The following is a 22,950-nucleotide window of genomic DNA, read 5'->3' as shown; positions in this document are numbered from 1 at the left end:
TTCCAGGGTTCTAGACATGGCCTTCACGGTTTTGTTAAACGTGAGTTTCTTTCGAAAACATGCCTCAGATTAGGTCATTTCAGTTGTAATTTCTTCTAAGAGACTTCATGAAACTCAACTTCTGATCAGTCTGAGTGATTTTCATCACAGTATTTGCTTTTAGTGCCTGTTTTTTTTTTTAATGTTTCTAAACAAGAATACTTTTTCTCTCTAATCAGTGTCATTACCTTTGCATGAAGGTGCATTTATTTTCCCACCAGTTAAACAGCTTATGGAGCAATGAAAGAAGCAGCTCTGAACCACATGACTTGCAAGCATTTTTTGCAATTAGTTGTTCCTCCTTCCATTATATCTATTTGATACGTTCCTCCATTTTGGTGCTTCGGTTTTGACTGGCTTTCTTTTCTGTATCTTCCCCTTGTTTGATGTATTCTTACTTTTCCATGTTATGATTCACCTTACCTCCTATATTGTTACCTTACCTTGCTCTGTTTGCCTTTGCCTACTTACTTACAGCAGGCTGACGTGCTGTCATTTTTCTATTAAATATCACTCTGCTACTAATAGGGTGTGGAACAGGGTAGGCTGTGACGATTCTTCGCTGCTCATGATCATGTGTGTTGGACAGTCTGAAGAATGAAATATTAAACTTCAGTCATGATTATGCAAAATACTACTAATTTGGTTCACCTACATTTGAACACATGCATTCAAATCTAACGTTTCAGGCTTGTTGACGGCATTTGGGACTAAAGTCCATGGACTGTAAATGCAATTCATAAACAGAAAAGAATATTCCTGAACTGAAAAGATACTTATTTTAGACTGTAATCAAGTAAACAGCTGGATAATGACATGTTGGCTTTTTAATGTGTGGAGTGAATCCAGAGGTACATGGTAGCACCTTGAGTGTTGTCTTGGTTACATCAACACAAGTTGCTAATTTGGGTATGGTTGATGCTGCTGCAGCAGGTTTTGCAGCCTGCACTCAGACCTTGGGCGAGTATTTGAGCAGCCAGCTCTTGGTAGCTCCCTCTGTTGCTTTGGCTGCAATATTAATTATTAATATTAACTGAACTATTGAATTTCAATCTCAGTTGAGTGTGTTCACCTGCACTGCAGCCATGTTCTTGGATTTTAGCTTAAACGAGTTCTTTAGATTTTGGTTCTTAGCAAGTCAAAATACAAGACAAAGCTCCCTTTCATTTTGTGTAAGGGAAAGAGATCTTTTACAAGCTTAATTTTATTATCTTATTAAAAATTCCTATATGACATGATGGTAGAGAAAGCGAGATGCATGAAATTATTTCTGAAAAGATTGTTGGAGAATTCCCAGTGACAGAACAGTATCCACACTCTTCTGTGCTGTGTAAGACTTTTCTAAATTACATGAAGTAGTAATGTGCTGTTGGTTAACAAACTATTCTGAAGATCCGGACTGGGGAGCAGGACAAAATACTTTTACTTCAGTAGCTGAAGAAAAAATCTTAAATCCCTTGGTTTGTATAAATCAGAAAAGAGATCCTATTTTGAAATGATTTAACTATTAAACTTGTTGCCTCCTTGGTCTGTAGTAATGGCTGAACTTAAATAGCTTATACGTGGCAAAGAGTTGTTGGTCTTTCAACTCCGTAAGTCCTTAGTCCAATTACTGTTCCACATGATAGCAGGTCACACTGGCCATTCACTAGCTATAGCAAAGCTCTGTTTTTAAAAGACTTGCTCATTGTGCACAAATCAGAGGCCCAGAATTGAATGGGTATGGGGGCCAGGCTGTTACTGCTAGTGACTTCTCCAAGTCAAGACTGAGGTTGAAGCAGTGCTATTTCTGAAATAGCTGTTATTGGACCAACTGTACAGTTGGGAAGAGAGGTTTGACAAGTTAAATATGAGATGAGGGCATTTTGGGCCTGAAAGCTTGTCTGACCTCTCCCCCAAGTACATAAGATTGATAAGCCTTGCTTTTCCTGTGTGCCTTTGACCATTATGGCTCCAGCACTCTGCTCTGGTTGCATGGTGGTAGGGCAGTATGAGGTGACATGCTGTCTGTTGTTGCTTTAATCTCCATAACCAGACATTTCACAAACGTGATACTCCTTTTAAAAGGATGGCGTCTTATCTCAAACTTTTGGGTTGGGAGTGGGCAGAGAGGGAGATTTTTCAGACTTGTAGTTGGCCTGATTTTTGGACTTCAAGCCAACTGCTGTAGACATGGAAGACTGTTTTGGGATTGCTGTCAAACTCTTTCCTTGTCAAAGTATGGAAAAGCCTTTTTTTTGCTCTTTCTTTTTTCCTTTTCAAAAATATATAGAGGAGATGTTGTACATGATCTTTTTTTTTTCCTCTCCCTGACTGTGAGTATCAGCTTAGTTTAATGAACCATAATTGGGCCATGTAAGTTTCTCACTATTCTGGTCTGATACAATGTGACAGAATAGTGATCCTCTCTCTGGCACTTGTAGTATCATTTGTTATATTGATTTAGATGAATATTCTGAGCAAGCTTCAGTGCAGGGATGCTGGGGGTATAGGAAAAACACAGAGGCATCTTCAGGTACAGATCTGACACTGCCATCATACCAGGCTTGTATATACCTATTTGAGGTTTGGGTGGTATTTGACAAGGGTGTTTAGGTTTTAGAACTTGTTGCTTCAGTGGTTGGCTTTGAGTTGGGCTTCACTCCCAATTTGTTGCTTTCTATGTGAGGATCCCAGATTATCAAAAGTTATAAAGAGATTATGACACTACGCAATTTTATCACTTTGATTGTATGAGACGATGATTAGTCCTTCTATGTTGCTGTGAAATCTCCAGGAGAATGCTGTAGTGAGTTTCCAGACTTTGGCAAGCTGTTCCAGCAATCTACCGTTTTCTGCTTCGTGCTGGTATTGGAGGACTGAAGGAGCCAGAAGACCATGGGAGGACTTAATTGAATGCTGTGTCTGATCACAAAAGAAGCACAAGGAAAAAAATGATCAGTTCTGTATTAAAATAATTTTTTGATTTCTTTTGAACAACCAGAGCCGGCAAAAAATCTCAAGAGCTTAAGGGTGCATGTGGTCTACAGGAAATTTTGATGGTGGTCCACTGGGCCGAAAAGTTTGGAAACCACTGGAATAAAATAGTGAGATCAAGTCCTACCAAAAGCCAGGGAAGGCCAAAGTATCTGAGTGAAAGGGTAAATGGGAAGCACAAACCTTCTGTGACAGTTAGTGTGATACATACCCAAAATCAGCCATGTTCACTCATAATTTAACACCCAGAGGTATGAAAAACGGGTCTGTTAATCCTTAGTGATGGTGCGGGCACAGTATAAATATCAGGACAGCAAAACTCCAAACTTTAAGTCCTTGATAGCATTAGTCTGGATTAATGGAGGATTTCTTGGAAAAAGCTGTAGGAGGCAATCTGGTACTATTAGTAATCTCAGTAAACTTGGATGTGTTTTGTTTGGGGTTTTTTATTTCTTTTTTTAGAAACTGCCTTCCTGCTAGTGGCCCGTAAACAAAAAGAAAAGAAGGGAATTGTAGTGCTTTTTGTAGGAGATAAGCTAGTTTGAATGGCTTGTCTAATATCTGCTGGCGTGAAGAGTTCTCTTTCAGATTTTTAGTGTGGAGGAGCATTTGCCTAACGGACTGATTCCTAGTGAGATATTTGATGTATAACTTACAAGCAGTGCTGGTCAAGTCGTATTGTTAAATAACATCTCAGAACATGTGACAGGATTGTATTCAACTATTTAGCCATTTCAAATTGACCTTCCTTCTAACTGGTATATGTGGATAATAAATGAGATGAGACAACTTTGCAGTAAACGGAGGATAGGAATAGACGGTGAGCAAAATCTAACTTAAATTGACCGTTAACTGTAGCAATGAAGTTGTGCAGGTTTTAGTAAAACCTGTACTACCTTTTAAAGGAGGGTGGTAGCTGGCCAGAAAGTGCTACCAGCCTGTCGGCCTTGATTAAGCAGTGTCTTATTTTGTGCTCCCAAATATTAGCAAAGGAAACGAATCACTTTTACTTGCAAGTTTTGATTTCCAGTAAATCTTTTCCTCGGCAGCCCCTTCGTTCTAGCAGCAGGATACTAGCATGAAACGTGAGCTTAAGGCGTTTCTGAAATGGCGCTCATTGTCGTAGGCACTTGTTTCTTTAGCCGGGTGATAGCAGAAGACTGGTTAGTGTTTCAGGCTATACAGGACTGTCCATATACATCTGATATCACTTAATTCCAGCTGTTCCTAAGGGCTTAGCTCAATCTTTTAAATATAAACAGTGAGACAGGGTAGAGTGAAGGGTCCCTTTCAATACTGATTCTCTCAGTGTGAATGGGAGAATCTGTTAGGCAGACGTTTTTCCCAAAACCAATTGGGCAAGCAAAGTTGGCCCTTTTTTCTGTACATATGCAACAACTGACATACGTTACATAATTTTCCCCTCTAATGTGTAACTGTATTCGGGTTCCCTGCTGAATATTGTATTAATTCACAGGAACCTGGTGGAAAGCAGGTACTGCACATAGCGTTTAACTGTTGTTCATCAGTTTTGCCTGGGTATAAAACACCCATCCCTTAGTACATTTCAAAGCTCATGTTTTTTACTCCACACAATTAAAAATAGCCTTGTTTCAAAGGTATCTTCTATAAGAATAGACTTGGTGTTTTGTAATTCACAGACGTAGAAAGGAACATACAGAAGCCAGTGTCAACAACTCTGGAAGTCCTGTAGGCTTATTCATGTTGGGCACTGGCATTGGGCATGGGTTTATTGGTGCCCCTGAGGTCTCTGTCTTACCTCTACTTGAGAGTTTCACTCTTGAATTATTCACCCGTATCTGCCACAAGATGTCTTGATGCAAGAGATGCAGCACGTGTTAGCTTTCAGTGCAAGATTTTTATTCTCTTCTTGGGCCAAACAAAATCTGGATAAGCCTGTTCTTAAAAGGGGAGTCTTTGCCCCTCGGAACAGCAAAGGAACCTGCACATGTATAGGTTGGAAAAAAACCAAAAAACCTTTTTTTTCCCCCTTCCTTTCTTTCTTTTTTTTTTAAGAGAAAGGACACACTAAATTCTTGCTCTAAATACCTTCGTAACAGAGAGGGGTTTTGTTTCTTCTGCCACTTCTCGGCCTCTTGAGGGCTCAGATCAAGTGTTATTTCACCCTGGGAACTTAATACAGCAATGCTAAATATCACAAAGGCTTGCTTTCATGTTTGCTTGGTTAAAATGAAAACTGAAGGTTGTCAGTCTTCACTATCTGGAGCATGAGAGCTACCTGTTCATTAATATTGAACTGATTTGAAACGTGCTTCAGAAAGAAAAGGAACTTAAACCCGTCATGATCCAGGAGTCCGCTGGAACTGTGGTCACTAAGCACAAATGCTTGATTAGTTAAGAGAATTCCCCACTTAGTCCATGTGTAAGGTGCTGACTCTTAACAACCTTGTACACAAAGACCAAACTACGTATTTTTAACCCAGTTCCTCTTCCATATTGACGTGAACAGGGAAGACTTAAATTTGGTGCATTTGAAACCAAAGTTGTAACTACTCCATACTTGAGGTTATACCAGGTTTTGAGTGCTTCAGGCAACACTTCCTTTCTCAAGGAGAGGCTAACATTTCTCCCTTCAGAAGCAGAAATCTGAATCTTCTTTGGGTGGACTTGCCTCAGTTCCTTGTGGGTATGCCATGGCCAAGGTCTGTTTCATTAATGCTTCATGACATCAAGGGCTCAAGCATGAAATGCTGAGCACCATTTAAATACCTGTATAGGAAGCCAGCACATTGGCTTTGAAGTTGTCTGCTGTTGCTGTGCAGTACAAACTCCTTATTTGATACCTAATGTATGCTTTCCAAGTTGATGAGGAGAAAATTAAATTTTAATTATTTTTCCTGTTTTGTGCTCCTTTGTTTCTATCGCTTACAATTTTAGGAGGTTTAAAAGTAGCTTACCTTTAACAAAAGTAGCTTACCCTTTTTATCGACAATCGCCTACTTGTATGTTTCGATAGGCTTTATTTGCTGAACTGTGCGCTTAGATTCTAGTTTGGCAGTAGCTTTAAATGAAAATCCTTATTAAAATTCTTGTCCCATAGCCTGCCTAAAAATTTTAGTTTTACAAGATGAACAAATCTTAATATTCAGTGTATCCAGCTAATGAAAAGCTCTTGATCAATCAGCATCAGAAGTGAGGTTGGATTCTCAAATAATTCAGAGGGTAGAATCAAGAGATCGTGATTTGCTTTGAGGAAAGTAATGTAATTGCAATTGTTTTAGCAGAACAGCTCCTTTACGAATGCTCATGCCCTAACTTTTGGTGTTAGGACAGAGTTTTCTTGCACATGTGGATTTGCTTTGGTTTGGTTTTGTTTTCACGCAACGTATGCTTGACTAATTACTCTTAAACTAGTGCTGAAGACAGTCTGATAAGAAATGGCAAGCAGAGTCATCCCAGCAATAATTAATTTACACCTTTTTCACCTGGATGGAACTCCCAGTAAAAATAAACTGAGCCAGTATTCATTTTTATTGGACGTATTCAAGTCAGCCAGTCCGGTTGATCTCCACCCTAGAGTTCTAAAGGAACTGGCTGAGGTCGTTGCAAGTCCCCTGGCATGGCTTTACGAGCACTCGTGGTGCTCTGGTGCGGTACCGGAGGACTGGAAGAGGGCCAACATGGTCCCCGTCTTCAAAAAAGGCAGGAAGGAGGACCCGGGAAACTATAGGCCGGTTAGTCTCACCTCGATCCTAGGCAAGCTGTTCGAGAAAATTATGCTGGCACACATCCAGGAGGGGCCAGCAGGAGACTGCATGCTTAGGGGCAACCAACACGGGCTCATCAGTGGCAGGTCCTGTCAGACCAACCTGGTGGCCTTTCACGATCAGATCACCAGATCATTAGACGCAGGGGTAGCAGTGGATATAGTCTTCCTGGACTTCCGGAAGGCTTTTGACACTGTCTCTCACCCCGTTCTCATTAAGAAATGGGGGCTGTGGTGTAGACACCCACACAGTCAAATGGGTTGCCAACTGGCTGGTGGGCTGCACCCAGAGGGTGGTAGTGGATGGGTCCTTCTCAACCTGGAAGGACGTGGGCAGTGGGGTCCCGCAGGGCTCGGTCCTCGGGCGCGCGCTGTTCAACATCTTCATCAGTGATTTGGATGAGGGGGTAAAAAGCACCCTGTTCAAATTTGCTGATGACACTAAGTTGTGGGGGGATGTGGGCACGCTGGAAGGATGCAACAGGCTACAGTCAGACCTGGATAGGTTACAAGGGTGGGCAGATGAGAATAGGATGGGTTTCAACACAGACAAGTGCAAGGTGATGCACCTGGGGAAGAACAACAGGCACCATACCTACAGGTTGGGGAACTCCCCTCTTGTCAGCAGGGAGGCGGAACGGGATCTGGGGGTCATCATTGACTCCAAGATGAACACGGGCCGGCAGTGTGGGGAGGCAGTCAGGAAGGCCAACCGCACCTTGGCATGCATCCACAGATGCATCTCGAGCAGGTCCAGGGAGGTGATCCTCCCCCTCTATGCGGCACTGGTCAGGCCGCAGCTGGAGTCCTGCGTCCAGTTCTGGGCGCCGCACTTCAAGAGGGATGTGGACAGCATGGAGAGGGTGCAGAGGAGGCCACTTGTATGATCAGGGGACAACAGGGCAGGCCCTAAGAGGAGAGGTTACGGGACCTGAACCTGTTCAGCCTCCAAAAGAGAAGGCTGAGGGGGGATCTTGTGGCCTGTTATAAACTAGTCAGAGGGGATCAGCAGGCATTGGGGGAGTCCCTGTTCCCCCGAGCACCGCCAGGAGTGACCAGGAATAACGGTCACAAGCTGGCAGAGGGGAGGTTTAGGTTAGATATCAGCGCTACTTCACGGTCAGGGTGGCTAGGGTCTGGAACCAGCTTCCAAGAGAAGTGGTGCAGGCTCCTACCCTGGGGGTGTTTAAGAGGAGGTTAGATGAACATCTTGCTGGGGTCGTTTGACCCCAGTACTCTTTCCTGCCATGGCAGGGGGTCGGACTAGATGATCTGCTCAGGTCCCTTCCGACCCTACAAACTATGAAACTATTATTACACTTTATTATATTGCCCGTTAGTAGTTTTGTTGCTCTATTTTTTTTTCATTGTATATTTTTCTTTTGACTCCCAAATGTTCTGTGTCATTCTTAGTTGGAAATGGCCAATTATAACCCCTCAAAACTATACTCTCACTTACTTCTTTTAAACTTCAAGTCCTTTTTAAACGCATAGTAGCCTTTGCAAGTCTAGGTTCTTTGCTATTAGTAGTGTCACGAGTTATTTCCTGTCCCGCTCGCATTCCATTCAATGTAAAACTGCACAGGCAAGTGAATCTCATGCCTTAGTTGGTAACTTCCCAGGCTGTATTTTAAAAGCAATCAGACTTGTATTGTCTAGATGTGCTTAATGCAGGTGTGGGCAATTATTTCAGCCAGAGGGCCACTTAATGAGTTTTGGTGAACTGTCAAGGGCTGCCCCCATTTGCCATCTTGGGACTGAAAGTCCCATCCCTGACCTTTGCCACCAGAAGTACTCCTGGGGTGTGGGCAAAGGTTACCATCTTGGGACCAGGAAAAAAAAGGAAGTCTGCTAAAAATCAAATATGTACTATAACATTTTAATTTCATTTAAAAAATATTTTTGTCCTGATTTACATGCGTTTGCACAGAGCAGAGGTGGGCAAAATAGCAGATCCAACTGGCAGCCATACTCCATTTTGCAGTAGCCCCAACCCGCGTGGCTGGGGCTGGTCTCCATGAGGACCCCACGTGTACCTGTGCTATGATAGCTCAAGACTGGGACTGCCATGGAGACTAGCCCCAGCCGTGTTGGCAGGGCAGGGCACAGGGCTGCTTCGGAGCCCTTGGGATCTTGCAGCGGGGGCAGCTTGGTCCAGGGCCAAGGCAGAGCTATGATCTGCAGCCTGTATGCTGTGGGCAGAGGCATCGAGGCAGCAGATCGTGGCTCTGCCCTAACTCCTTGCAGCAGAGACAGCCTGGTCCAGAGCCAGGATGCGCTGAATGTGCGCCCCTGCCCGGAGCATGCAGGCTGCAAATCACAGCTCTGCCCTGGCCCCAGACCAAGCTGCCAAACCCCAGGGGTCTCAGTGCAGCAGGGGCAGGAGCTGGGCGGGATACAATTAATCGGTGGGTGCCCACCTGTGGGCCCTGTTGTGCCCACCCCTGGCTTAATGAGTATACAGTTTCTTGGTATTTTAAAATAGATTTCATAAACATTAGAGCTGGAAGGGACCCCGAAGGATCATCGAGTGCAGCCCCCTGCCCCAGGGGCAGGAAGTCAGCAGGGGTCATAGGATCCCAGCAAGATAAATGTCCAAATGTATCTTGAAGATGTTCAAAGTGGGTGCTTGAACCACCTCCGGTGGCAGTCTATTCCAAACCTTGGGGGCTTGGACAGTAAAGAAATGGTTAAGAATTAACATTTAAAACCTATTTCAGTAGTAAAATGTCTGCGGTGTTTTGGGGTTTTTTGCAACCATTCTCATTAGAGCCATTTCATAAAATTGATTGACATTATTTCTGTGATCTCTGCTTTATGTCTTCGTGCTGCTGATTGGATTGATAGAAGACTCTGTTGTCTAGGTACCACATCACACGTGCTATTGAAGATTGGTCTTAAGTAACTGCAGACTACCAGCCCAAAGAGCATGCCTTAAACTGAAAGGAATTACCTTTTCCTCACTTTTGTAGATAGCTTAGCTTATCTTTCCCCTGTGAAATAAGAGGGAAAAATCTGGGTATATGTTACAAGGAACTTTTAACAGAGGAAGGGATTGGCTAGGTACTTACAAGCCCTTGTCTCAGCATATATCCCTGATGGGTATTATTCAGGGTACCAAGCAACCGGTATTGTTTAATTTATTTTTAGATTAAAATCCTGACAAAGGATAACCCAGATGTGGCAGTTACAATTTCATTTAACCTCAGACAGGTTCCTGTTAATGGGAAAGTAGTTGTTGTTTTTTGTTCTTTACGGTATGGAAAATCACCAAAAAATGCAGCTGCATATCTTTGCAGAGAATGCTTGAGCAATAAAATGGGTGAATTAGTCCCTCTATAGTCAAAGTTGCTTGGATTATTCTTTAGAGGCTGTTATTTCTGTTCATTGCTATTAGTAAGAACACCTTATATTTTCAGTTTTACAAAATCCTCACTTAATGTAAAACATCAGATACCTACAACTGACCATATTATGGTGTTGACATATCTCTCATGGTGTTTGCTGTACCCTAGATACATAAATAATGTAATGACACAAATGCCTAGTTATGCAAGGCAACAAAAAAGCTGGCAACAACAACAAAAAAACCCAACACCCCAAAACAAGGCAATATGCATTTAAAATCCTTAATTTGGTTTTGGGGTATTGCTTTTTTTCCAAGAGGGTAATACCGAAGTTTACTCAACTCAGGCATTGTCTGTTCATTTAATCTCCGCTGTTTTAAAAATCGTTTGGAATGGGAATTTTCACCACTAATTCACCAGGAATTGCCTAAGAAGAAAACATGAAATCTAAGAAATGCCTACAAAATGCATTACACCTCTTCCCCTGCCAACTTCCAAACACCATTTCCTAAATTAGTTTCTTAATGTATTCTTTAAAAAAAGAAATCTTAATTTATTCTAAAGGTACTATCATTTCAAGCATCATTGTTTATTAGTAAATTCTAGCTACCTTTTTGCTATTCACTGTTACTAGCTGGCATTATAAAGGTGGTGAGTGTGTGTTATATTTAGCAACTGTGAAGATCCCAATCTTGAAGAAACAGCAACATCTCTCAATGTCATCATCTTTTGTTTTGCTTCATGGTTTTGGTATATTTAAACTTCTTTTGGGTACAGTCCTTGGGATTTGGTTATTTTTACATATAAACAAATAGTTGTCGAATTTTGTTAGAAATGCCCTGTTCATATGTTTCCTATGCATGGATATAGGAGTGTGTCTGGGGAATTAAAATGAAACTGGCTTTTATATCTCAGACAAACAGCTGGAAGAAGTTTTGTTTAAGATGTAGGCTTATACTAGATATTTGAACCGACCGTTCTTTAAAAATACCAAAGCAGCAAAGAAATGAAGGTATTTTAAGCTTAAATCATAACGGATTGTGCTTCTGGTATCTTTATAGATGTTTAGCAGGAGATTTATCAAATGGTATAAAAATACCAGCTGTGAAGTATGCTATAACAATACCATGCAAGTGGTACTGAATATTTTTTATATTATTTCTTATTGTTTCAAACAGATGATACACAATTATATGGAACACTTGGAAAGAACCAAACTCCATCAGCTAACAGGGGGCGATCAGCTAGAATCCACCCCACACAGTAGAATTAGGTAAGCTTTATTCTGCTCTCACCCTGGAAAAAAACAAAAAACAAAATAAAACCCTGTTCATTTGCTGTTGCAAGACTTTGCCGGTTCTTTAATCCTACAACAACAGTTCGGCTGAATCAGACAGATTTGTTGCATGATTGGAATGCAGTAGGAGAATAGAGTAGAAATCGGTGGAAAAAGGCTTTTGCTATTGTTGGGATATATCGGTGCATTAATCTTCGGCAGTCATTTTGGCTTACAAATTTACCCGTTTTAGCTGTAATGATGGTTTTTAAAACAACGGAGGGTTAGCGATGCTTAAACCATGCTGTGGCTGCCGCTTCGTAGACAGGACGAGGACGGCGCATCTCTGCCGATTTACGAGATTGATGTGAATATATTATGTAGATCTCGGAGCTTTCCAGCCAGTGATCTCTGGGGCTGAAAGGAAGGGGGAGAATAGCTGAGGAGCTGGCCGAGTCTCCCTGCTGCTGCATAGATGCTGAGAGGAGCAGCAGCTCTGGTGGGGGAGGAGAGAGGTGATGTCATTGCTCTGGAGCTGCTGCAGAAGAGAGTGGAAAGCTGCTGCTGATGGCATTGTTTTTGTGGCAGCAGCTGAATGACAGACTTTCACTACAAAGATACACCCTCGTCCCCTTTGTAGCCTTCCTGGTTCCGGCGTTTCACCATGCCAGCGCAGCGCCATGAGTCCTGGATGCATGCTGCTATTTGTGTTTGGCTTCGTTGGCGGGGCGGTGGTCATTAACTCGGCTATCTTGGTGTCTCTCTCTGTCTTGCTGCTTGTGCACTTTTCCATTTCTACCGGTGTGCCAGCCCTGACGCAGAACCTCTCAAGGATACTCAGGTACTCGGACCTGCCGAACCGCTGCCTGCTGGGCTCCTTGCTCTCGGCTCCCTCCTTCTTGCTCTGTCCCTCTGAAACAATGGGACACATGCTCAGCGTTGATTTTCTGCATCCTTCTGTAAACTTCGTATTTGTTAGCTCTGGCATAATAGCATTATTTTAAATATTCAAAGGCACTTCTCGTTGCGTTTATTTAGCCAGGACAAGGTCGGTGTGTGTGTGTGGGGGGGGGGGGGTGTTCATTTTTACAAAGCTGTTAGTCAGTCCTTTTATGTTAACTTGCAAAGAGAATAGAGGTGTTCCCTTAAACCCTGTGGACAAAGCTCACATCCCCTGTATTGTCTGGTATTTGGCTAATAGTGTGTAGCCTTAAATTTATGGAGGCCCAGCCTTTCATTTACCAGGCTTATTTATTTTTCTTTTATTCAAGGGAATTATCCAGCGTTTGTTAATGAATACGCTGTTCAAATGCATAATTTTCAGCTAGGTCATTTTTACATTTCTCCGTTAAAAACAAGACTGGCTAACCATTTAAAAATATTTTGAAGGAAAAAATCCTTCATTATTTGGGTATTAGAGCTGTAAAAGCCTATTCACTATTGTTTAATCGAATGTTATCTTCTCCTGTTTCTCTGTACTTGTATGGCAAGCAGCCAACTCTTTTCGCCCTCAAGTTATGCTCTGTTTGTCCTAGTTGCATGGAGTAGTAGCAGATCTACGCATTAGAATATCTATACAAAAATATTTTTCATGCCCATTCTGGCTAGAAATGAAATGCAGTTCTCCACCTTTTTAAATGTGCCTTTTCAAATTAATATATTTGACATTATTATTTGAATCAATCACTTTTATTTGCAATCCTGATTTTTAGTTATTGTATTTTCTTTAATAAAAATATGATGGCCAGAAAATTTGCTCAGGTGGAAGGTCTCCCCCCACACCTTTTTTTTTAATATATTGTGGCCTGTGTTTTAGCTCACAGTTAAGCTTTTGGGATTCTTTTTTTTCTCTCTCTCTCTCTCTCATGGTAGGCATGCTGTGACAAATGTGCAAAGGCACTGAATGGTTGAACTTTTAAGAAGTATTTGTTAGGCTTGTGGCATTTCAGTTAATTTGCTCAGTAATACACAAGTGTAGAATAATCAATTAGTAAGGGCTTATATGTTAAAACAAAAGTAAAATATTCAGCTTTTTCAAGTTAGTCTCAGCTCTTTTAATGTTTAACATGAATGCTATCAGCTTGATAAAGAAATAATCTTTTTGTAGCGTGCCTTTCTTTGTCAGATGCATATTTAGTCTTTCTCAGGGATTTTGCTGCCTTTTCAGTAGTGTTTTCCGGTAAACTTTTAGGAGCTGGGATTATTCATATGTTAATAAGGCAGGCTTTTTAAGGGCTTTTACTCTTTCTTAGCTGGTGTACTATAAAAAAAAAAATAGGACAAAGAAATTCAAATGATAAATGCCTTATCTGATTCTCAGTAATGTTAAATTGACTTGACTATTCACAATCAAAAGGATCTAGTGCAGAGTATTTGGTTCCAAAAATACTGTTGATGTCATTTCAGTGGGTTACTGTTAAAAGCATCTGTTTAGCCGTATTTCCTTGATCTGTGGCTTGGAGGTACTGTCCTATTTTAATTAAGCATAATGGCAGATAGTTGAGTATTCTTTGAATACTGAAAAAAGCATCTGCTTTACCATCCTGTATTGAAAAAAAATAAGTGAGTACACTTTTGAGTGGGAAAGAATTTCCACTTTTTCAATACAAGTAGACATGTTTATGGAGTTGCATATAAATGTGGGGAAATCTAGGCCGCCTTATAAATTGATTTTTTTTTTTTCAATTTTATGCATTGGGGTGTTTCCTCAGTGGCCTGCATACAAATTGTATGTTTACCCTAGATGACTTTAAACTTTTTTTTAAATGACCATCCAGTTTAAAACAACTGAACATCCCTTTAAAAAAAAAAATGTGAGTCTAATATTTTTCATGGACGTGAAGAATCCTTTTCCCATGTATGAACAAGCCTCCTCAAGGCTGCAAAGGAGAAATGTTTTGCAGCATAACCTAGAAATATATCTGGGTCACTTTCTAGGCTACCCCTAAAGAAACATACTGAGCCCACTTGCCCTTCCCTTTCTAACTGAATGGATTCAGCTTGATTTCTGGTACTGGATGTCTTTGATGTAAAAATCAGTTGAATTGAAAGCTGAAAAGCGTACATGCACCCAGTGCATGTGCATCTAGAGATCCCAGGATTATGGGACCTTTAGCTAAAAAATAATTACTGATTTCAGGGATTCCCTTGTAGGAAAAAAACTGGTGCTTAGTTTTGTAACTATTTTAGTAAGGCGTTTCTGATTAAGTTCCAGGCGTTCCAACATACACAAGCCCTCCAGCAGTACTGACTTTTTATGGCTTTGACCTCTTAGGTTTTTATTTGCTTCATGTTATCTGCTTAACTGTATTAAAGATAGACTGCTATTTGGCCCCTTTTACCAGCTTCTGTAGTAAAAAGCCTAAGATCTCCTCTGCACTAGTTTCTTGGTCCAAAATCTTTATTTTTTATAGTATATACTTAGTTATGCAGATTTGATTTCCTACTGCTTCATCCTTCATACGTTGGTGCCAAAAAAAAAAGTTTACATCAATTAGCTGTATACCCTTTTAATCTCATTAGAATGCCATAGTAAAAATTCTCCAAAGGAGCTGTGCCTCCGGCCCTGAGAGCAAGCGTTTCTCAACTATCTTTACTTCTGCACAAATCAAACTTACTACACTTGCATCGCCTTTGAAACCTCTACTCCATCTGGTCTGTGTAGCATATAGTTCATCTGCTGTCACAACTTTTCTTTGCTTGTGTATTGGAAGCATATGGCTTTGCATAGGCTTCATTTAGTTTTAAACCAAGGTCTTGCTTAGCAGCCTTTGCAATTCTGGCTTCCTTAGATGGGTCAAAGAAGAGGTTTTACAAAGATGTAATATAAAGTTGCATCTCATTTATTGCTGTGAAAACAGTCCTTAAGTTCTGTTTCTAGGTTTTCTCAGGATGCAGTAGCATCTCAGGATGCTATTTCTTAATAGCACGGTTCACTTTCTCTACCCTTCTTCCTTTTGGTTATGCTTAGTGTTACTTTCAGCAGCAGTGCATATCTGCCTGTGTATCTGCATCGGGCCTGCTTCCCTTGCTCCTTACCTGATCAAGTGTTTTGCAGTCTGACTGATGCTTTTCTTTCGCAGAGCTGGCTTTGCCATTCGGCAGATGGTTCTGAACAACATTTTTGTCTCAGCCCAAACATCTGTTTTGTTCATTGTGATCTCCTCACTGGGCATGAGACTCGCCTTGGGATTTTAGGAAGATCAACAGTATGGTGCTCTGGGTTCACCCAGATGTGGTGGCTTTTACCAGTTTTCGTGTGTGTGTGTGTGTGTGTGTGTTCACTGCCATGCCTAACAGCCAACGCCTCAAAAATATTACAAGGGATTGTTCTCCAGGTATACCCAGTGTTTTGGGATAGTTGGGAGCCCTTTTTCTCCCAATCTTTTTACTTCTGCTTGTTCTCTAATGACAGTTAAGTTACTCTTGCTGGTTTGTCTGTGGCTGCGGAGTAGCCAATCTATGCTGTTATGAAGGGTCTTTGTTAGGGGTGACAAAGCAAGCCATATTTGATTTGGATTCGGGCCGAATCAGGGACAGTGATTCGATTTTGGATTTGGCCTGAATCGGGGACAGTGATTCGATTCAGATCGCTGTACCTGATTTGTTTCGGCCGAAGGTGAAGATTTGATGCTGATTTGGAGAATCAGCAATTTGGACATGGACACGGCTTTAAATGTTTTTTTTTCTACATACCTTGAGGTACCAGTATTGCTTGTGATCGCTGCAGTGCTGGGGCACACGGAGTGTCCTGCTGGGGTGGGGGGACTCCATGTGCTTGGCACTGAACCGAAAGTACTTCTGGTCCACTTCCAGGTCTGCTGGGGAGTGCACTGGGGACCCCCTCAGCTTAGCAGTCAGCCACAGGAGGACCCTGGGTGCCCCCCACACACCCAAGAGGCACCAGTTGCCAAGCCAAGGGAAGGTACAGGGCGGGGGGGGGGGGGGTCCGTATGCTCCCTGGTGGACCAGAAGTGCTTCTGGTCCACTTCTGGGTCTGCTGTTGAGCGCGCTGGGGAGCCACCTGCGCTCCTGTGAGACGCTCCATGTACCCCAGCATCGCACCACTCACGAGCCACCAGCTACCTAGAGCTACGTAGAAAAAACATTTAAAGCTGTGTCTATGTCCGAATCAATTCGGAGGGCTCTGATTCGGTTTGGAGAGATTAAAGGGTCCTCTGATTTGATTCAGATTCAGAGATTCAGTCGCCGAATTGGGCCGAATCTCCGCCGAATTGAATCGGGGACCAAAGCTTCGCATAGCCCTAGTCTTTGTCTCGGATTGGTGGTGTGGAGAGAGCTATAGTGGGAAGGTGCCTTGTCCCCAAAAGCTGGCTCTATTTTGGGGCAAGACTGTTTGCCTCAAGCACCCTCCCTTCCTTCTGTGTAGCTTTACTGTTCTTTCATGCTGTTTCCCAGCCTGCCTACAGTTTCCTCTCCAGCTTTGTTATATGCCATACCTCCTCTTGACATGCGTATCCCATGCCTTTTGATTTCTTAACTTACATGTTGCAGCCCTCAATCAGTAAAGCCTTCTGAGCTCCCAAACACCATTAGGCATCTCAAGACAATGTTTCCTTTTTGTGTGTCCAAAGAAATAAAACTTCACCATTCTCCATTCCCTTGTTTAAGGGACTCAGCTCAGGTTTGTTTGGGGTTTTTCTTGTTTTTTATTTTTAATTTCTTTCCCAAAGCCAACCTTGAACTTGTTCCAGCTGATCTGACAGAGCACTTCCTCTTTCTCCCAAACGCTTCCCTACTAGCCTGCTACCTGCTTTTTCAATGCATCAGTAGTCTCAGTGCAGAAACTTTCTCTGTAGTTCCTGTCATCTGTATCTGCGTACCGTACATACATCATTTAAATTCACACTTCAGGTTTCAAGTTTTCTCCAGCCTATTCAGGAATCATAGTTATCTGTGCACATCAAATAGAAAATTGTTTGATCATAGCATTATTGTTGCTAACTAGGATAATGGTTGGCATGAAAAATACTGTACAAAACAGTTTGTAAGCTTAAATTGGAAAAGCTGTTTTTGCAAAAGTAAGACTGGATTAGATGTGACGCTAAGCATTCTTTGTTTTGAAATGAATGGGAAAGCCATAGGTTCATCAAAATTCAGTAGATCTTCATTATAGAAAATCATGTGATTATTTATGGCAGGCTGAGCTCACAACTGGCTTATGAATGAGACTTATAGTGCCGGTGTTTTGTATGATTTAAGGAGAAACAAATTTGTCAAATGTTCATGGTTTAGTAAATAAAAAAATATTTGGGTGGAACAGGTATTTAGCATAGCTTTTTTTAAAACCTGCTTTTTAAAAAAAAAAAAAAGTCAATTACTGTTTTTCATAATTAATTGAAATGCATGAGTGATCTGAAATACTGTGGTATAAAATAGTGAAAATTGCATATGCTTGCATGTATATTCTTTAATGGGAAATGTAGTATGTGGTTTTTAATCGAAATTCTTGGGTCTTCCTCCTTCCAGGTATTATACAGGTAGTTATTAAATGAAATCAAAGCTAATTAAAAAAAACTGTTTGGTTTTCAAACAGAAAAGAGCGCCCTATATCGCTGGGCATCTTCCCATTACCTCCGGGAGACGCACTGCTCACGCCTGAGGCTCAGAGAGAAGCAGGGGAAACACCTGGGTCAGAGCATTGGAAATTCCACGAGCTAAGTCATCCGCGGTCTCACACCAGTCTAAAGGTAAGCCTTTGGTTCAGAGGCTTTTATTTTTCCCCCCTGTTAGGAGAAGCCCTTCTGAAACAATGTATGTAGTACATCATTCCTGAGAATACACAGGATAGAGGAAAAGCTTTTAAGTTTTTAAAGCTTTTTAAAAAAAGCTTTTAAGTTCCCTCCGGTTACATCTGTTCCTTTCCCTGGGCCCGAAGAAGGGTGTTTGTACCCAAAAACTTGCAAGGAACAATTTTTTCCAACTGTTTTGTTAGTCTAATAAAAGATATATCGCATTTACCCCAAGAACCTTGTCTGCAATAGAGAACGTAATTACTTGGTCAGTATTAACACCCTGTTGCTTCTGAATGACCATATTCACCAAGAATAAGGAGGAAACTTCCAAATCAGTTCTAGTCTTCTGATCATGTTGATCTTTATTATAAGGCCACCGCACATTAGATCAAAAATCTATTACTGTAGGCAAGTAAGAATAATAAAAACATTGCCTGAAGCGCAGAGGGGCGGGATGGGGGGGGGAGAGGGAGAGGGTGTTCTTTATTTGAAATGACATGCCAAAATAAAATAGCACAATAGTTAACATTTTAACTCAGCAAAAAGCCACATAATTTAATGCAGTCAATAGTTACTGCATATAGTCAATATGGAAAGAAGTTCTTTTATACTGTAAAGCAGGGGTTTTCAGCCAGGGGTATGCGTACCCCTAGGGGTACTTGGGATGGCCTCGGGGTACTCGGCAGTGGGTGCTGCTGCCGCTACGTCTCCCGCTACGCTGCCATCACTTCTGCCACCACTGTGCCACTGATATACTCACTGATCAGCTGCGTGGGGGTGGGGATACACCACCCCGCTGCCATGCATCCTCTCGCCCCCCCCCCCCATCCCACCCCCCACTCGTCTGGCTGCCGGGGGACTTCTGTTTTCTCAACCAGCCGCCGAGGGTACGCTGACCCAAAAAAGTTTGAGAGCCCCTGATCTAAAGAAAGGTTGGCAACATGGGGCCAACAGGCCAGATCCAGCCTGCACATCCCTGGGCTTCCCCTTACCACTTTCCCCGGGGCTCCCAGCTACGATGCAGAAATAGCAACAGCAGCAGGGACAGTTTCTAGCTGCCTGGCGGCCCCAGCATAGCTCCCCTCTGGCTGGGAGCCGTGCCCATGCTCTAGCTGGGAAGTAGGGGACTGGGAGAAATGACATGGTGGTGCTCCCAGCTGCTTGGCCCCAGTGCAGGTGCAGGGACTACCCCTGTTTTCTTTACCCTGTCGTGTGTCCTGTTCCCCACCCCGCTGCTTCTCCCCTACACAATGTGCTGTGGAAGGTACCCAGCCTGCGTCAGACCAGAGCTGTGTTGTTCCAGCCCACAGCTTTAAAGCAACAAGCAGTAAATGAAGGTTGTGAATTCCTTCTCTAACCTGCATACAGATAAAATAGTTTTTCACTGTTAAAAAGAACCTGAATTTAGAGTTTACACTTGTTTTCTGTTTTAGGGTAAAATGGAAAATATGTACAGAACCTAAATTAAGAAATTATCGCAGATTATTAAGGATGCAGTTTGTTATTCAGTAGAGGATCTGGCGGACTTAAAATAGCTCACTCTCGCTAGGAGGACAAATCCAAATATAGTTGGTTTTAGAAAGGAAATTGTAAAATCCAGAAAGCAAAGTCTTTGCCTATAAAAGTTTTGTCTCGCCTCTGTCTTTCATTTATCAAAGAAACTCACTAATTTGCAGGGTGGTTGATAGCAAATCCAGGAATCAGTTGGCTGTGCCATTGGGCATACACTTGCAGCACAGCTCTTCCATTTGTACTTTCCGTAGGAGAGACTCATTGGCTTGGATACTTGGGAGTAGCTGCAGGGCTCCAGGGGAACAGATCCAGCAGTAGCTAAACCCTGGTCAGTACATTTGGAGACCTCCAGAGAGCAGGCTGTTTGCATGGTGCTGTCCAGTTCCAGCTGCTAAAACACATTAAAGGAAGCTAAAATATGTTCCTAGAAGTATCTTTTCGTATGTAAAATAAAATTGCTGCAGTTGCCTTTGCGTGATAGGCAGGGAGAAGGTAGGTGGGTCACAGGGTTTGTGATAGTCCCTGTTGTGCTGGTGTTTCAGGAACTGTTCTGTTTTTACCTGCTTTTGGGTGCATTCAGCTTAAGAAGCTGCTTCAGAGACATGCACTGTGTTCTCTTTGGGCCTTGTAATTAGTCACAAGAAGCAAGCTCCTTTTTAGGCCCCTTGAAGGCTGTATGTGGAGAGGGTGCAGATGATTCCTGCCCCTTCCTCCCCTCTGCTGAATTCCAACTTAGATGAAGTTAAGAGCAGATGTAGCCTAAGAAAAAAGAATCCTTCATTTTTTTTTAATTTTTTTTTTTTTCAATCAAATACGGATTGTGCTAGGTAGCTCCTTGTTGACGTGATCTGTTTCCGGTCATCTTGTTCTTTCTGTAAGGGTAAAAAGTCCAGCCGTCTGGTGTGGGTTGGGTTTTTTCTTTTAGTTGGTCAGCAAGCCCAGTCGGGATGCCTGCAACACAATGCCTGGCTTGCAAACTGATGATTTTGAGCCATATGTATGTGGCCTTTCTGCTCTTGACCACTCTTCTACCCTTGGTTCCACTTGCCAGGAATAATCCAGCTATCGATTGGAAAGTTCATACAATTGTGTTGTCACTGAGTTGAGATGAGGACATAAATGCCAGCACTTCTTAACAGAGTACAAGTCACCTCTGGCTTCCTGCTTCCATTTCCTCATCTGTATAAGTTTGCTTCTCTCTGGAGGACCTCTGAAGCATAATTGAAGTCCTTGAGTGAAAACTCTGTATGGAGTGATGAAATATGGGGTATCCCAAACCATGAATGAATGAAGCAAGGAAAGAGCTTGGAGGTTAGGTGTTTGTGACTTGGTAATGCCCCCCACATCTCTCCCCTTCTTTGGACACTTCACTGTAGGCGCTGAACTTGCAACCTCTGTTTCCTCTCGTGCCTCTTTCCACATGACTTCTGTTCCTTAGACCCCTTGCTATACTGCACCTTCAGTACTGCAAAGGTTTCCCAAAAGCCCCGTGTCTTACAGCTGCAAGGGGAGAGCATTATTAACTAGTGTGCATTTTGCATCTTTCTTCCTGATGAGAAAAGCATGTTGCTTATGCTGCAGCTCAAATTCTCTACTACTGAAATGTCAGCGTATCAACCCCACTTCAAAATGTTTGCACAGCCCTCCTATAAATTATCATGTTGTCCTTGGGTGTTTTATGTCCCTACTGGTTGTTGGTCAGCACATGTGATTAAACTTCTATCTCCTTCCATTGAGCTCTGAAGGAGTCCTTACTATAACCTTGGGACAGTTGTGGGGTTTTCATAAATCTATTTCCCAGTTGTGGGGAACAATCAGACTCTGCCTTCTGAAAAGCAGTGAAAAGGAGGAGAGGGGGGTTCACATGCCCCTTTTCGTGGCTTTTAATTTATTTTCAGAGATGCCGTGGGACATAACAAATGGTCCTTCTTACTGGAAGATGATGTTGTCTGTAAATCTCTTTGTATTCACTGTTGCTGTAGGGTAACATTTGTGGTCGCTGATATTTTATCCAGATGTATTGGGCATTTCAGCGTTTATCCAGAGGGCTCTAGTTGAAAACTGTATGTTTAAAGTTTAAAGTAAAAATAATAATGAAGTAAAACATTCTGGCACTTTTAGAGAAACCATGCTTTTACATTAATGCACAAGGACTGACATTACTGTAGCATGTGAAACCAAAGGGCAGTAATGACGTTTATAGCCCCAGCTGTTTTTTGATCCTTTTATCCTTCAAGCAAGAGGCTGACCAGAGAGATCCTTCACATTCTTCATTAGAAACAGATCTACACAACAAGGCAGGTCCTGCACATGTTCTCCTAAAACCTTTTGAGATGATCAGTAGTCCAGCTAGAAACAAATGCACCATCAGTGACAAGAAAAACCAATAATGTAGTTCCTATGTAGTGCTTGTGTATCAGAGGAGGGGAGGTATCCTCGTTATCCCCATTTTACAGATGGGAGAACTGAAGCCCCAGGAGCTGTCATCACTTGCCCAGGGTCACCCAGCAGAGCCAGGAATAAAACCCAGATTGGCCAAGGCCCACTCCAGTGTTTCCCTACTGGGAGCTCCTGTTCTGATCCGGGCTACCTGATTGCAAAAAACTGGCATTATCGATCGCAACAGGAGCAGCTCCCTCTGTTATGGCATCAATTCAGACAAAACAGAATGAAAACAAAACCCCTCCACCACCACTTCTGGCTTGCCTGATGGAGCTGTGCCAAAGTAAGGGCTCCCAGAAATAAGCCTTTCTCGCTGTTTGGAAGGAGCTCTTCAGACCAACGCAGGTGGAACCTTTTTGTTACATATTGGAAGTGATAACTGTTAAGGAAGGATCAGGTCTGACGGCTCACATCCGTAGTTTGGTATCTGAGTTCAAAATTTAGTTCAAAAACTTTGCTGCTCAGGTGCTGGGCTAAGAGCATCTTAAAATCTCCCATATTCCTTATCCCATGCCCATTTTAATTAATAAAAAATGGCAGTTTTTAGAGAGAGTTGCTTAGCTGAAGTACACACTAGAGCCACATGATATTAGGAATGAGAGGAGTTTTTGAGGTTTTCTTATCTCATTCTAATTCTCTCAGAAAACAGTACATGGCATTTTTAAATGGGCTTCTTGTCACACATTCCTTTTAAATATGCAGGCTTAAAAATGGCTACAAATTTTTGATGTTCTCTGTACCTTCTCAGTCTGGTGGTTTGGATTAAATTTGTAAGAACAACAGCTTAGAAAGCTTATCTCAATCTTTTGCAGTGCTGAGCCAGTGTTTTAATAAATGGCTCTGGGAAATGCCTTT

At 42.2% G+C, this 22,950-nt stretch overlaps 1 protein-coding gene across 9 annotated transcripts in view; it reads left to right on the top strand.

The window, feature by feature from the left end:
• Positions 1-22,950, top strand: part of SPAG9 (sperm associated antigen 9) — a 104,815-nt gene that overhangs the window by 38,052 nt on the left and 43,813 nt on the right. For 6 of the 9 annotated variants that reach the window (XM_090059413.1, XM_090059409.1, XM_090059410.1 and 3 more), the window contains exons 4-5: positions 11,289-11,383; positions 17,943-18,096. In XM_090059413.1, the coding sequence (XP_089915539.1) occupies positions 11,289-11,383; positions 17,943-18,096 (249 nt within the window). Of the gene's footprint in view, positions 1-11,288; positions 11,384-11,916; positions 12,228-17,942; positions 18,097-22,950 lie in introns of those variants that run through there. The other 3 variants (XM_090059416.1, XM_090059415.1, XM_090059414.1) reach the window with 2 other exon arrangements.

Source organism: Crocodylus siamensis, chromosome 8, assembly GCF_052110815.1.
Source record: "Crocodylus siamensis isolate JL-2025a chromosome 8, ASM5211081v1, whole genome shotgun sequence".
NCBI lineage: Eukaryota > Metazoa > Chordata > Crocodylia > Crocodylidae > Crocodylus > Crocodylus siamensis.
This window is presented reverse-complemented; position numbering and strand designations above follow the sequence as displayed.